At 34.0% G+C, this 17,549-nt stretch overlaps 2 protein-coding genes across 2 annotated transcripts; one reads left to right on the top strand and one right to left on the bottom strand.

Annotated features, from left to right (window-relative positions):
• The first annotated feature begins 230 nt into the window (after window positions 1-230).
• Window positions 231-4,520, top strand: LOC117116905 (yrdC domain-containing protein, mitochondrial-like). The gene is made up of 5 exons (XM_033261037.1): window positions 231-380; window positions 1,217-1,412; window positions 1,575-1,809; window positions 1,943-2,079; window positions 3,273-4,520. The coding sequence occupies exons 1-5, from the start codon at window positions 329-331 to the stop codon at window positions 3,328-3,330; spliced, it is 678 nt and encodes a 225-aa protein (XP_033116928.1). The 5' UTR covers window positions 231-328; the 3' UTR covers window positions 3,331-4,520.
• Window positions 4,521-5,390: 870 nt separating this feature from the next.
• On the bottom strand, window positions 5,391-9,781 carry LOC117116911 (probable serine/threonine-protein kinase DDB_G0277165). Its single transcript, XM_033261045.1, has 6 exons — window positions 9,747-9,781; window positions 8,905-8,960; window positions 8,312-8,471; window positions 8,043-8,170; window positions 7,255-7,661; window positions 5,391-7,082 (listed from the first exon to the last, which is right to left on the bottom strand). The coding sequence occupies exons 1-6, from the start codon at window positions 9,779-9,781 to the stop codon at window positions 5,814-5,816; spliced, it is 2,055 nt and encodes a 684-aa protein (XP_033116936.1). The 3' UTR covers window positions 5,391-5,813.
• Between the last annotated feature and the right edge of the window lie 7,768 nt (window positions 9,782-17,549).

The following is a 17,549-nucleotide window of genomic DNA, read 5'->3' as shown; positions in this document are numbered from 1 at the left end:
ATACAAACATAAAAAATAATACCATATTCAGTCATTTTACCATGAAATTCAGGTGATAAATGTTGCCTCTGGGTCTGAAGCCTTGCTTCTGAGTGCTAGATATTTAATTTGAGTTCTGGCTTAAAATGTTTGCGGAACGGGGCTAATCGAATTAAATACAGTACTGTATTCAGCTACGCTACGGTACGGCGCGAGGTGTTATAGTGAGGGCGCTATTGATAAACAAAACAATGAAAGAAGCTGCAGCATGTGTTGCATGGTTGCATCAGTCTGACTGTTGTGGTCGTGTTATTGTCAAGAAGTTATGTAACAGGCGTGTAATTTACAAATGATTTCAGTGTTTGGAAAAAAGATGTCAAAGATTGTAAACATTAAAACTGGTAAGTAGGACTACTATTGGGAAAACCACCATATCTGTATCGCATCCAGCACCGGCCTAGCTTACTTAGCTAGCTAGGCTAGCTAGGTAGGTTCATAGGTTAGTAGGCTAGCTAGGAGGTAGGCGATGGTCACCGTGAAGGTATACAAAGGCATGATGATGTAATCAAATGCAATGTTGGCATGAGCATCAACAAGTAGGTTAGAATGATTCTGCTGCTTATATCAATTGTTGTAGCCCCTGTACTAGGCCAGGGCCTAACTAGACTACTAGCCACTAGGTAGAGGATGGATCCAATATTTATGATGGGGAAATATTTAAAAAAATATAATTAAAGGATATAAAAAAAGATATGCACTCGTTGTATTTTAAGGAGCGTTGTAGGATAGCAGAAATGTGCAATCGAGCATAGCCATCAGGTTTAAAAAAAGAATTTAGTCTTACAATGTAACAAGAAGAAATAATACTTTGGACATTTAAATGTAATTTTATGTAAAAGCACAATAATATGCAAGTTTAACAAATGTTGCCCCAAACTTGACACAAACCCAAGCCGTCTGTTTTATGTAGGCACCAAAACAAACTCGGCTGATTAAAGACAATATTTTCATCATCTTTGTATACACAACATTGAACAGCACTAGTCCAAGATGCATTACCTTAAACTGAGAAACCATTATGAGAAACATTTGACTGAAACTTGCTAAAAAATAATTCAGTTAAAGTCTGACGTCTCTATTTTCAATGGGGTTTTTTAATGCTGATTCAGGACACAGTGGTTGAGTACCTAATAAAACCTGATTGACTTTTTTTAAATGCTAGTTGTATTAATTTCAGATCCTATAGCAGCAGTAGCATTGGCAGCCAAAAGGCTAACAGAAGGCAAGGTGATAGCTGTGCCTACAGACACCATCTATGGCATTGCAGCCTTGGCTCAGTCGCTTGAGGCTGTCCAACAATTGTACACCATTAAAGGTCGCAATTCCCAGAAACCAATAGCTGTATGTGTTTCACAAATAGAAGATATTCCAAAGTGAGTTGCTATTAAACCATGTGTTGATAATGCATTATAATGAAGATACAAATTAAATATTTTTAATATTTCATACATTTAAATATATTTTAGCTTTTAATTGAAAAAATTGAAAATTAGAATGGAATGGAATTAGAAATAAACATTTTCTTTCTGTTTCAGATGGGCTAATGTAACAGTACCTAACACTTTACTTGATGAGATTCTGCCAGGTCCAGTCACTTTAGTATTTGAGAGGTCTGCTGCCCTCAACCCAGAATTCAACCCAACAACATCATTGATTGGTCTCAGGATTCCAGACCATCAGTTTGTGTGTCAAGTTGCCGATCAAGTAGGGACCCCACTAGCTCTGACAAGTGCAAATATTAGTTCCGTTCAGAGCTCACTTTCCATCCAGGCAAGTCAGTTGTCTATTAAATTGGTAATCTTCACTGAAAATCATGAGTCCTCAATTCTACATTCTTTATTTCTCTCTTCATTTATTAAAATTAAATTTTTTGAGTTCTAATGATGTAGGTTTGCATTCACAGGAGTTTCAAGAATTGTGGCCAAAATTGGATATTGTATTTGATGGTGGAGTGATCGGCGAAACTGCGGAATCTAGACTGGGGTCAACAGTTGTAAATTTAGCTGATCAGGGTTATTATAAAATCATCAGAAATGGAAGGTAAATAAATCTAATTAATAAATCTAACTAATTATTCATTTGTCGTTTGCATATTTTAAAATATGACAATGCTAGTCTTCTAAATTGTTGCCCAAAAAACGAAATCAATGATTGTCAACTACTTTATATAAATTATATTGAGCTTCCAATTTTTGTAAATTTAAGATTTTTACTAATTATCCTGAATATGAATACACAATGTTAAATTCTTTTATAATTAAATAAATTGATTTCCTTAATGTGAGGACCTAAGCTTCATGGTCCCCATGTCTGGAACAATATAATTAGTGATTTGAAGCAATCTATTTCTGTGACAAAACTAAGATGTACATACTAAAGGCAAATTATCCTACAGTACTATTAATAAAAAATCCATCTCTGTGGTTAAACATAAAATGTAAAGTACAAATGGCAAATTATCTACAGTACTCTCTAAAGAAAATCCAATGGATGATTGAAATTAACTAAAATGCTCTTTAAAAAATAATTATGATTGTTCACCTAAATTATTTATTATATATTTTTTAAATTTATTATTAATTAATTTATTTATGTGTACATGTCTTAAGGGGAAGATTAGACAAGCCTTCTTATTTTTAACTGTCCCTTGTCCACTTTGTTATTTTATTTTAAATGATTAATGTTATACTTTCGAATTTATGTTGATGAATAAATGTTATATTGAATTGAATTGAATTTTAAGAGTGATGGAGCCTGAAAGTAAAAATAATCTTTAATTTACATTGTCTAACTCAATAAGTTGAATACTGTATAGTGTTAAATTTGCAGTTTGTCATACCGCCCTCTAGGTGTTAATTTTTATAAAGATTAAATGATTTTCTACTATATCATTTGTAGATACCACTTACATATATTGGACAATTAACCTTTTGTGCTGCAGATAAAATCTGTTTCTAACACTTTCTTCTATTAGCTTCTTGTCAATATTTGCTGTCCCTTGTCTGGTTTAGGTGATTGTTAGTGTTATACTCTCAGATAATATTATATAAATGTAGGTCAAATTACCTCAAAATGGATCAGTTGTGTCCAAAAGTTTGCAAAACTGAATAAAGGTTGATGCTTATAATCATGGGCTAGCAAACCCAGGTTAGATTTAATGTAAGGGTGGCCTGGCAGGCACCTTGCCCCAGGAACACTTCTAACATGTTTTCCTTGATTATATTTCTCCACAGTGCATATGAACATACAGTGAATATCTTACAAAAACATGGACTAAAAGAGGCAAGGTAACATCAACTAGGTAGTACAGTAGTGTGAGAAAAGAAATTTTGTGGAAATTTGCTTAGTCGACAGCAAGACAGCAATTAATATGCCAAAAAATGTGCCATCATAGGATGTGTTGTGGATTGAAGAATTATTCTGAAGATGATCAAATTCACATTCTTCATTATTCCAATTTGATTCCATTAATTGCCAGATGTTGTTTTGTTTTCATACATTAATTTAAATGAGAATTTAAACTTGGTATGGACAGTACAAGTAATGTAGTGATATTTTTTAGTTATTTTATTATTGTCCTCAATTTTTTTGTTAATAATTAATTGCCTATTATACAACTCTTGAGAAATAAAAGATGTCATTAATTGGAAAATACAGTGGAATGTACCAGGTTGTACTCATCTGAGGCGTTGGGTGGTTTCGGCCTGGGGTGAAAAAAATCCAAATGCAGAACTAATACCAACTCCAGTAGAAACTCAATTGTCTTTCTCAAACCCCACTTCGAAACTAATTTGCTGCCATAGAGTGGAGGTGTGTCCACACTCCTGCACCCCCAGACCACACCTGTGAACCATATGAAAAATCAGAGTCTTGTCCAGTTTTTAGCTAGAACCTTAATAATCCTAGCAAATGTTTTGTCTTTGGTAGTACAAGATATTACTTGTAGTATCTGAATATATTATATTTGGCTAAACCAAGGCACATGTGTGATGCATATTGTTTGTGCTAATATTTATATTCAATTGGTGCTGATTATTAGACAAAATACTACCTCAGAGTTTACAATGGGTATTTTTTCTGTGACACATCTCAATAAATAATTCTTTATTAAACTTATTAACACTGTTTGCTATATTCTAGTATAGACCCTTACTTGTGTGGTAATCAATATAAGGTCCTTTCGTGGTGCCAAGTTTTTTTATACTGTATCAACAGAAATTTTTCTGATCTGTGTATAATTTGAGGGTATTACTTATTTGAGCTATTTAGTGTTTTAATTTAATTTCTGAGGGCTAGTTTAATAACAGGCTGTTTAAAAAAAATGTATAAAGTACAAGAAAAGACTGTTGTCACTTACTTAATTATAGATTGGTATATATGGGGTGTGTCCATATTTTAGTACTAAAATTTTTTGAACTATTGGTATTATACTACATATTTATCTTTGAAACTATTAAACTATATCAAGACAGAAACTTAAACATTTATGTTGTTTATTCTGCTTTTATGACAGTTTCAATAGCTACACATATACAATGATAACTAAATGCAACAATAACAGCAGCAATGGTATCAGTAGCAGCTAAATTATCAGCAATTGCAACAAAATTAGCAAAGCGGCCAAAATAGCAGCATCAGCAATATTAACAGTAGCTAAAACAGAAACAACATCACCACTGATAATAATAACATTAAATTGTTTGTTGCAAAACCATAAATTTTATCTAACAATAATTAGAGGTTGCATATAGTCTCTTGTTAAACCAACATAGCATAGTCTCAACATTTCTGAAACAAGTTGAAGACTTCACTGATGCTGTTTAGCCTCTAACCTAATTTCTTTTTGCTCAAAGAAGCTAAACCACTTAATCTACTGTATAGCAATGGCTTGTGGTATATCTCTGGACAGTGGTGACGCACCTTCGGACAAACCTGGACCTCCTATCGTCTGACGCCACGACGAGGTTGTCAGACCAAGAATGTTAATTTGCCTATCCAGAATGTTATTCTTATTGCCAATCCCTATTGTGGTGTAAAAGCACAATTTTGAGCCATACTAAGCCATAAAAACGCTCCCCATGAACCATACCAGGATTTTTTTTCCGGGACCCTGATCACAGTCAGCCCCTGGTTCGGAACCTCGCTGTCGGACGCCTTGTCAACAATTTTTTTTGCAGCCACCGTTCAGGGGCGGATCCAGAGATGTCCAAAAGGGGGGCCGAAAGGGGGGCCGAAATTTGGGTCGATCGAGACAACAATGTCCTAGGGGGTCCGAAATTTTTGTGTTCTAGACGCCCGAAGATAACATTTGAGGCGTTCTGGGCTATCATTTTTTTTTCTTTTTCTTTCATTTTTTCTTTCTTTTTTCTTTTTTTTACCTCCCAAAAGGTGGGGCCGAGCCGCCCCCCTAAATCCGCCCCTGCCGTTGTCTCTGGAATCTTTGGATTGGAACAACCTTACCTTGTATAGTCACATGTTTTAGGAACTTGATTTGGTATAGAAATTAACAATAACAGACAAAAGGAAATACTAAACTATATTGATAAAAGTAGAGGAATAAATAATGTTTAAAAATAATAATTTGTAAAAATAAGATGAGGTTCCTGCACAGCCCTGACAATGTATTAGATAGCTTTAAAAATATCGATTTTTTTTTACTTGAAGAAAGGGTACCCTGGGTGCTAGAACAACCTTCCACTACATCGCTGGAGGTAGGTTGATGACTCGCTTCATAAAACTAACGACATCCTCTAATTTTCTCAAAATGTAACAGTTCAAAGTACTGCTGACAATTTTCGCAACACTGCTCTATCTTTGTTGATGTTAATCAATGGTGGTTGGAGATCCGGCACTGGCCTGACGGTGACTTCCTGACCAATACCTGAATTAATGTCTTCTTTTGGTTTGTTGAGTGGAGTGATAGTTGTGCTGGTATTGTCTATGTAATCTTTCCTCAATTTTCCGACGCTTGATATCCTTCGAGGCGTCCTCGTTTTATCTGTTAAGACAACTTTGATTTGTGATTTCATTTTGTTCCTGTCAATTAGAATCTTGCCAACAACATTGTTAGAGTTGTTTGATCTTGAAGTTGTGGAGGATGGTGCTGTATTTCTGTTGCATGGCGGGATGCTACGTTTTTTCTGAACTTCCGACTGTTCTAAAGCGGCAATAGAAAAAGCCGGGGAATTCTGAGCATGATTACTGACAGACTGGTGTGCCAAAATTTTCATAAATACGTCGTCGTCTGCAGTCTGTCTTGCATTACCTAAGCCTCCAGGTTGAGCTTCAGTATGTCGTCTTGGACCTAAGTCAGGCAACCTCTTATACCTTCGTTTTGAGATGCAGGTTTTGGACAGAACAAAGGAATTACTACGATTATAACCTAAACTTTTTCGTCGGTGAAGTTGTGGGTAGGTGTTACGGCTTCCATCTGAAGTCAAATTTGCATGACCGGCTTTTAGAATGTTTTTTCTATTAAGCATTCTTTGATAAATTTCTCTTTGTGCCTTAAATTTATTTTCCGTTTCACGTCTCGTGATATGTTTGTTTTTGTTCGGTTTCTTTTTCTTTTGTTCGAATACAGCAAAGTCCATCGTCGTTTGGCTCTTGTCAATGTTATTACTTATGTTTTGTTCCCTAATTTGATTTTCAACTTTTGTCACTCCTTTGTCAACAAGAGCAGCGTTTTCATTGCAGCCAGTGATGTCTCGTTCATTTTCAGTCTGTGATATGTTCTCTTTGAGAGTCATGACCTCGTCAAATTGCTTTCTCAGCTCATTATCCTCCCTATGTATATTATTCATCAAGCATCTTCCATCGTCATCTTCGTGTCTCTCTTTATTGTTCTGTTCAATTTCAATTTTGGTAAGATCTCCATTTTGGGAGTTGGTATGCTCAGCTGCTGTTGTTGTGTCAGGCTTTGCATCACTTTTTTCTATAAATTCGTTTTGGGGTTGATTCGCTTTGTTATGGTGAATTCCAGCAAGAAGAGCCATCTTGAAGTGCAGACTATTTCGTTTCAAATGATTTGACTGTAAGTTATTCTATATGAATTATGAAAGAAATAACATGTTACTATTACTCAATGCACCTAAAATGGTCTCAAATGACATTATATATATATATATACATAAATACATATATACATACATAATATATATATATATACATATATATAATCCAATATCAGTGAGAATTCGGGAAATTTATACTCACAGCTTCTTCTGCAAGTTTCTGTGTAGTAACGTCACACTCATCTGTGGTTTCCTCACTTGCTCTCATTTCTTGTAACTCTTTTGTTGAATAAGGTATCCTTGATGTTATTACACACATGTTTCTATTTTCTACTTTCTTTAGGAGAAGATAATAAATTGCCGATATATGATTGGCTTTGTTACGAATCACTGATGTAGTCATGTGATCAATATCTAGGCCTAATTTTTCGTGGGCGTAATGGATGACGTCTGGGTCTATGTCCATTCGACTCATCCGGCCAGCGGGCGCGGGAATCGTCACTGGGTCTAGGTAGTCTCCGTTTAACCATTCGTGCTCTACAACTTGACGGATAGATAAGCGTTTGACTTGATTCGGCTCCAGTAGTTTTAATATGAAACTCTTACATTCTGCAAAACCAAACAACAATAGGTACAGTATAATATTTAAAATAATAATGAGAATGATGAAATGATAATAATTGTTGTCGTCGTTGATAATGATGATGATGATGATAATTATGCTGGAGATGACGAATGATGATAAATGGTGAAGTTGACGATGACGGTGGCAATGATGATAATGATCGACTAAATCCATTTAGTTTGTGTGTGTGTGTGGGTGTGTGTAGGTGTGTGTGTGGGGGTAGGGTGTGTGTGTGTACCAAAGATAGAATATAGGAGCCTACAATACTTTTGTTGTGCAATGTTTTCAAAAGCTCTGTGGTTACCATTTTATCAAATCAAAAAAAAAAGAAAAAAAAAGAAAGCGATTCCACTTTTTTTACGTACCTATTGAAATGTTTGAAGGAAACTCTGACATCTGACCTTTGAGCATCCTATGTAGTAGGAGCTTGAGGTTGAACGGCTCAATAACAAACGGTAAAGTGCCCGACAACATAGCAAACATGTTCACTCCACTAAAGCAAATGAATTCATAAAGTATTATTTGGGAACTTGAATGCCAATCTTACTCATCTTTCATTTAATTTCATATACAATTAGGCCTACAAAATATATCCCACGCCACTAAATGAAATGTTACTGATTAACAATCTTACATGCTCCAAACGTCAACTTTTGGTCCATATTTCCTGTTCGCAATTATCTCAGGCGCTGCGTATGCAGGGCTTCCGCATTGAGTTCCCGTATATACGCGAAGTCCACTATTCTCTCGAACTACTGGTTTTAGATTCGATATTAGATTACTTAAACCAAAATCTGGAACGAAATGTTTAATGGTTCATGCAAATTTAAAAAATTAAAAAAACCTTTTTAATTTTATTTAAAAGGCGGCAAATGATTATTCAGGCTCCCATTATTAATGTGCAAACCAATGATTGTAATAAGCCTCGGTTTTTAACCATTTGCAATACATTCCCATATACTCGACAAATAGCTCATTTGTGTTGGAATATACATTTCATATTATTATGTTTAATATAAGATCTCCGTTTATAACAATTGATGACCTGTTCTACTCCTACACTATTTGAGTCTTTAAGAGTTCGGCTTTACCCACCAGAACCTGAGGGGCGGATTCCAGGGACTCTTCCTCTATATTCTCTCTGACCACGTCCTTGACTCAAAAATTTTATTCTTCAAATATAGATCTCGGGACATCCGTAGGAATTGAAACAGATACGACACTTACCAATTATTTTAATGTTGTTGTTGTTATCAAGAAGAAGATTCTCCACCTTGAGATCCCTGTCATAACGGAAAAAAGCTAATATTTGAATTGTTCAGATTGTATGCTGAATATAATGATTAAATTGAATTGAATCAGATTTATTTCCAAGAGCATATAAGTATACAATGAAAATGAAGGAGGCCTAATAGTGGTTCTAGGTGTAATTAAATATTGTTGACGATCCTTGCTCGCACACTGCACGGGATAGCTACACCAGTCGTTTGTAACAGATGCAGATACAGATGGAGACGATACGGTAACTAGTTAACAGCAGGGGAGGATTTGGGGGGGGGGTCCTGTCCCCTTTTTGGAGAAGTAAAACAAAGGAGGGCAAGTCCTGTCCCTCTTTTGGAGAAGTAAAAAAAAAGTAAGAAAAAGATGATCGCCCAAAACGCCTCAGAGATTATTTTTCGGCGTCTACAAAACAAGAATTTCGCAGGGTCGTATGTGTTATCTCGATCGGCCCCACTTCCATTCCTTTCTCCCCCACCCCTTTTGGACATCTCTGGATGCGCCCCTAAATTGGAGTATATAATGCTGAGCTTCTGCAAGGACCTGAACAAATAATCTCCGGGCTGCAAAGGGACACTGTTTCCATTCTTACCCGGGCGCCAAAAAAATAAAGTTAGATTTCCCCACAAAAATCTGTTGTTTCTTTATTTTAATAGCTCTCTGTGCAAATTCTCGTAGTTTCCCAAAGATGATATTATCTTTATGGCTCAATTATTGTTTGTTTTCTAAGCGATAAGTGCCAAAGTTGTTGTTTGTCCAAGAATAATTACCTTTACTTCTGTCCACTTTACAATAGTGGACAGTTTACACAATGAATAGCCGTCATTCATTTGATAGATAGCTAGATATCGGACAATAAACACACCACCGAGATACATCAAATATAATTATGTCTAATATACAGGTTAATGTAAAACAATAAAAATTGTAATGGGTTCTTTAATGATGATTGTTTCTTAATGATGACAACAGGAATTTACAATGCCTGTGCAGGAGTTGCCTGTGGAAGGACGATATGTTCATGCGATTGGCCAAACACACGGGAGAGCGGGGGGGGGGGGGGAGAAGAGAAAATTAGGATGAATTTTCCAGTTCAATGTCTTGCACCTTCTCCCACTTTACCGACAAAACAAAGTTACACCGCACGCTGTAGAGACTCGGAAAAAATACTATATGAGTATGAGCATCTAGGGGTCTTGAAATGAGAGGATGATGTGAAATGGGGCGAAAGTGAAGCGGGGAGACACGATGATTTGATGAGGGGGTACTAGCTCGCAAAATAAGGTGAGTTAAGGTGATTTGTAACTACTTAAGCGTAATTATTAGGGAAAAGGAGGGGTGGGCGGTGTTGGGTGCGCTTTTATATTTATATGTATTGTATTTAAAACATCCTGTAAATGGCTTTTTGCTGTTAGATGAGGTTCGAAATAAAATTAAAATAAAATTATATGGTCATTTGTAATATATTTTTTTCACAGATTTCAACACAGAAAGTGTCTTTGTAACATACACATATTAAACACGTTGTAGAAATTGATGGGCTGAGAAATAATAGCCTATTCAAAGTAAACTGAGCGCGGAGATGACATTTCACATGAAGTGAACTGTCCCCAACTAATGAGGCATGTGTATAGCAAAGTTTCTTGTTCTACTTTTGTTGTAATTAATACTATACCACCAAAATGCTTAATTAGCAACAGAACCGGAAACACTTGAGTCATGAACTTGCACAAGTCTACATCCTGTTAAGTGCATCGTCGATATAGGCTTATTTGGCAAAATATGAAACGAAACATCTCGAATTAATCGAAAAGTTTACTTAATGATATATTCATAACATTGTTAAGGTTTTGGTTTCAATCGCCATTGGGAGAACGACAGCAGTGAAGAAGACAACGCAGTTGTCTGTAGAAGGATAGACACGATGGCGGCAAAAGTCAAACACTAAAAACACGCGTTATTATATTATTATAGCGATGGCCTATGGATTTGATGTACTGATTTTGTGCTGTTATTGATTGGCCATATATATATATATATATATATATATATATATATATATTATATTATATTATACATATAGCCAAAGCCAAATGTTCTTGCCTTGCATATATAAACATCCTAATTGTAATAAAGGCATTAAGTGTAACAACTTCTGGCTTCTAATATTTTTTTTATAAAGGTCCTTGCAATAATTCGTTTAATTTCACATTATGTTGCCTCACCCGCTTTTGCCGCGGTGATAAATTAATCCTTCGGAATTTGTATATTTTATCTCATTTCTGCACTCTAACAACAAACTATTAATGAAAGCTAATCGGGAAAAAAACAAGCACATTGATCAACTAGGGCATCCTAAATTTATGATGGAAAATTGACACATTACTGTATATACCGTACATCACTTACTTTCTCGACGACTGTACAATGCAATGCCTCTCTGACTTTGGCAAAGCTTCCCTCGCCGATATTTCTTCCAATCAAGTAAGAACCAACTCGCTTCGTGTGAGAATACTTAACAACCTCTTCCCATCTCGGGTGCTGTATCGTCGTCGAAAACATAATTTATCTACTTTTTATCTCTTTCCTTCAAGATTTCGTTCACTCAATTTTTTTTTAAACGTTCAGTTCCAAAAAACAAACTCCGGATCTTCGCTAAACCAAACAAACGTGAGGCATATCTTGTAAACACAGTGGCTTGTTTTGAAATACATCTAAAGTACTTTGCTAATTTGAACCTTGTGAAATCTACAACGGAAGAGACTGACTGTCCACCAATGTCCCACGATCATTCAGAAATTATCCGGAGGGTGTGCAGACACTATGCGTACTTAACAACTGTCATGGAAACCGAATATGTTGCTTTGAAACTGATTCCAAATATAAACGCGTCAATGGCTTTAGTTTACTATCTCTTGTCCACTCATTTGAATTACAGAAATAAACACGTTGCGTTTCACGCGCCGCTTAGGGTAAATAGCGTATTAAAGTACACATCATTACAACGATAACAATATGCGATACAATCGTTGGTTGACATCATCTGAAAAATTATACTTTTCCAGTGTTAAATAGGATCGTCAGGGCGCGACTATCGACGCGAACTTTTCATAACTTTGTGAAAGTTTACTCAACTTGATTTATTTAAGATGTTGTAGTATTGCACAACATCTTTAACAGCAAAAAAAACAACAAAAAACAAAGAAAACAACTCGATGTTTCTTTATATACATTTTCGGTCTATTTTGAAAACTTCCGTGGTCGAATATTTCAAGTTTAAAAGAGACACAAAATAGTAATGAAAAGACAGATCTTGACTTATTTCTCATTATTTTATAATCTACAAGCAATAAAGCTGATGTTTGTAACATTTGCATATATCATCAACTTAAATATAGATAAGAAAAAATGAAGCCTACAATGCAACTCATATTACATGAAGCTTCTAAGTCATAAAAAAATAACGTCATAATTTTGCATGGAATGCATTGCATTGAAAACAATTACTAATTAATGAACAAAACATTAACATAAACATTCCATTTTATTCTAAACTGAATCGAATGTACAAATTGAGGCATGTTTGAAACATGGAATGCACTACACTGACAAAATTTATTGTTAATTTTTGAATAAAACATTAACATAAACATTAAATTTTATTATAATCCGATTCTAATGTACAAATTGACACCATGTTTAAAACATGAAATGCACTACATTGACAACAATTATTGTTAATTATTGAACAAAACATTAACATAAACATTATTACAGTAGGCCTATATATTATTCTGAATCTAATGTACGAATTTGACATCATGGTTAAAACATGGAATGCACTGAAAATGTTATTATTGAGCAAAACATTAACGTAAAACATTACATTTTATTATACTCCAATTCTAACGCACACATGACGTCATATTTGAAACATGAAATGCACTACACTGGCAATAACTACTAATTATTTAATAAACATTAACGTAAACATTATATTATATTTTATTCTGAATCTAATGTACAAATTTATATCATGTTTCAAACATGGAATGCAATACACTGGCAACTAATGTTAACTATTGAACAAAACATTCACATTCACATTACTTTGATTTTATTCTGATTCTAATGTACAAATTGACGTCATGTTGAAACATGGAATATGCTACACTGGCAAAAATTGTTAATTATTGAATATAACATTAATATAAACATTTAATTTTATTTTGAATCTAATGTACACATGACGTCATGTTTGAAACATGGAACGCACTACACTAACTGTTGCCAGTGTAAAGCCGAATAAAATTTAAAAAAATAAAAAATAAAATAACAATTATTGAATAAAACATTAACATAAACATTAAATTCTATTTTATTCTCAATATAATGTACAAGTTGACATCATGTTTAAAACATGGAATGCACTACACTGGCAACAATTGTATTATTGAACAAAACATTAACATGAACATTACATTTTATTATATCCCGATTCAAATGTACAAATTGACATCATATTTTGAAAAATACGATGGATTACACTGGTGGATTGTACAAAACATTAACCAAAAGCATATTTTATTTCGAATCTCACTTTACAGTGGGAAGTCCAACCATGGAGGTATAAAAATTACCTCCATGGTCCAACAATGATGAAAGAATAATATACAGTACAGTACTCGACTTGAACGAATACAGTAGGAAACAACAAAATAACCAAGCTAAAGTAAAACAAAGCTTGGTTTTTAAAAGTTGTAGGAATAAGAGAATACATAAATTGAGGAGTTTTAGACTAAATAAAACGTTATAGTAATTACACAATAACACTAACGATTTTCTGAATACAAGCTCAAATAATAATATTATGTACATGCTTTTCAGTTGTTCACGTATACCAATAAAATACACCTAATTGTAGTAAAATATACTGCAGGACTAAAATAACAAGCCTGTTGTGGCTGGTATCTGCATCAAAGTTTTCAGTCTCATAAGAGTTGTTATGCCAAATGAAAAAAAAGTCTTTTGTCCCCACCATAATTTTTTTTTTTTAAATTACAAAAAGCCAACATCACACTTGGAGTAGCTTGCATAAATCAAACATAAGTATCTGTGTGCAGTGGCGTATCTAGGGAGTGTGCGGGGGGTGTACACCACTCCAGAAATTACTTGCGCTCCCCCACTTTCCCCCCCCCCCCAAAATCAGAGTCAAAGAAGGTAAAAATCATCATTTTGTGAGTTAGCACCCCTCAACTGATCATCGATCCCCCACTTCACCTTCACCACCCCCATCAAGCATCCCCCTTTTAAACCCCTAGAGACGCCAGTTTTGTGTGTCCCTGAGCATGGCATGGATAATTATATGGTTGTGTATAGGTAGGGACTTTAGCTTTGATAAGGATCCACCTCTTTCTATAAAATCCCCCAGGCCAAAAACATGTGGTCTACTTATTCCCGGTTATACTAAATTCTATTTTCTGTTCATATAACCTACAGTATTTGAATATTTGCATACTACTATTTCATTTCATATTAAAAATATTTCATATTTAAAATACATTAAAAATGCATTGTCTCATGCTAAATATAAAAAAAATCATAAAAATATTTTTCTAAATTAACTTTCGCATTTTGAATTAACATAAAAGTTATCAACTTGAACATAGAAATTAGAGTTTTTAAAAAATGTCTACACGTCAGTTTACAGCGAAAATTGAAAATTGTTTTATTATTTTTATTATAATTTGTTAGTTTAAAAATTAGGGTACACATTTTTTAAATTCAATAATTTCTATGCACAAGTTAATAATTTGTATGTTATTGCAAAATTTATTTCAAACTTATTTTTTATGATTTTTTGACATTAGCAAGGGACAATACATCTTTAATCTTGTATACAGATTTAAATGGACCTTTCCATTATGTGAAACCTGGAGGAATGCTTCTTTTACCTCCATGGTCAAAATTAAAACTAAGCAATCATAACGTTTTACTTAATGGCCTACAATATGCGCATGTCCCAAATATGCACAAGTAAAAGTGTCATTACAAGTACTTCCCACACTTTAGCGAACAATATCCAAGTCGTGTGGCTTAGCACGAAAGTCCATTAATTTTCAATATGACACCTAAAAGGTAGTGTGTTGTGATCCTAAAATACTGTTCGTTATTTTCCTGATTTAGCACACAGCTAGCCGTAAATCCTACATATTGTGGATATGACTAACTATGACAGCTGCTGAATGGAAGCTTGGATCATCCTACACTTCAACCAAGGAGGTATATAAATTTATTTTCATTACTGCAAAATATCTATGAAATGAACCCCTGAAACATACATAGTCATAATACAGCCCAATATATACTTAGATATTTGGCTGTGGCATTATTAATATAGCATTCACTCATCTTGAGTAAATGTATACGGGCAGTGTTAAGTTTACTTGCTTAGATATTACATATAATTTAAATTAAACATTGTAACTATTTCTAAATGGCAAGAATATCAACTGCATTGACTCACATTCCAATAATTTACTGCCACAAGTTCATAGGTCATGTTAAATACTGTTCATATTCTATATTAAACATAAGTTGAAACAGAGAGGTACTATTATCAATTCAGCCCATTATATATTGTAATTTGCATATGGCAATGATGATGTCACATCACATTCATATACAAGTCCACTTTGCTTTGGTTAAATGTACATTGTACACAACTCATGGGTTTACTGTCGGAACTTAAAAAAAACAAAACAAGTCTTCAATTCCTAATAATTTGTATAGACTTTAAAGTATAGTTCTTGGCTTTCAACCGAAAATATAATTTTACACAAATAACAGGTCTATAAATAATAGCCTGCGAGACACACTACTATAAACTAACTTAACTATCTGTTTATAACAGATACTATACTGTAAAGGTCTTTTAATTGGAATGTATGTAGTATTTTAGAAAATAAACTAAAGGTCAATTTACAACAAAATATATATCCTAATTGTGGCAGGTATAATGTTGTGGATTAGTCTAAACGCAAAAACTCTGGAACACTTTATTATAAACTTTGGCAAACAGGGATCAAATAGGCGTTTATAGCTTCAAGACTAGAAACTTTCAGTAAGTTGTAATTGATAGTTCTTATACGCATAAATAAAAAAGTATAAAAACTGGCATTAATTACAGGCAGTTAGTACTCAGACACAGATTCTATCAAAAGTAATATAAATTTCTACGTTCTCCTTTTATGACTGTACAATATATACATTAGCATTCTATTATGAATTTTTGAGATTCCAAAGTTTGCTTTTGTTTCCCTGAAATCGACTGCCCATCAGTATTACCATGTGAAGCAAAAATAATCAGATGTGCAAAGAACGCTCATTAAACCAAGTTTTCCAAAAGTGGCTTCTCCAAACATGAGACCTCTGGATTATGAATACTTAAGAGCGCGAGTATTACTAAAAATATGCTGCTAGATGATATCGATAAAATCTATTGTTTCTCCTGATATAATAATAAGCAATTAGAATAGTTGACTATCATACACTAGTGGAGAATTATGTATACAAATGTTAGATTAATGCAAGAAAAGAATTCCTAAGGGGATGAAGGAATTTTTTGAATGCATTAATTAATTTTCTCTAGTGTATACATAAGCACTATTCTAATTGCTTTATAAGTCTTCCGATGTTATGTCTTTCATATATACATATGCACATATATATATACATTAAAAAGATTATGTTACCTTTCGGAGTTATGGTTAGTTTCTGGAAGCTTTCCTAGACATTTTGTAATCTTCGTCAGCCATTTGAATCTAGCGGTTTACTGACACGTTAGCATTGATGTTCGTGTGATGACGTAGCAGACCATTGATGGGTGGTAGCTAATATCCGCAATCTCGGTTTAATGGTGGCGTTCTCATTTTAATTTTTATAGCTTCTTTCATTTTTCTTTTTTTTCCCTTTTGAATGAATTAGATCTCTTTAGATATTTAAATCTTCAATTGAACCATCATTTACAACACAAGAAATCAGTGCTAGGTTCTTTATTACACCGAGCAGAGAACATTATAAGAGGAGACAAAATTAGAGAAATTAACCACATACACTAAGTGTTAGAGGCAAACAATTATCCAAATTGGATGCAGAAAATCCCACAAAAAGTAAACTGTAACGGATACAGATAAAACAGATGAAAATGAAAAGAAAATTCTTATTGCTCTCCCATATATCACAAGAACACCAAAAGGTCTAAATAAAATTTACACAAGAAACAAAATAACAGCTTATCATAAACATTTCAACACACTGCAGAAAAAACTGGTCAAACCCAAGGACCCAACCCCAGTTAAAAACTATGTGGGGTCGTGCACCAAAGTGAGTACGATACGTGCAAAAAAATCATCACCGAAATATCAATGCTGACATGTCAGTAAACCGCCAGATTCAAACGGCTGACAAAGATGACAAGATGTTCTCAAAAGCTTCCAGAAACTAGACCATAACTCTAAAAGGTAACTTACACTCTTTTTTTATTATTATGACAGCATAACCTCCATGCAATTATATTAGCTGTCTCTTATATA

The sequence above is a fragment of the Anneissia japonica genome, unplaced genomic scaffold (assembly GCF_011630105.1).
Source record: "Anneissia japonica isolate Jap-2015-1 unplaced genomic scaffold, ASM1163010v1 scaffold1302_len1884557_cov193, whole genome shotgun sequence".
In the NCBI taxonomy this organism is placed as follows: domain Eukaryota; kingdom Metazoa; phylum Echinodermata; class Crinoidea; order Comatulida; family Comatulidae; genus Anneissia; species Anneissia japonica.
Note: the sequence above shows the minus strand (reverse complement) of the source record. Positions and strands in the feature narration are given on the sequence as shown.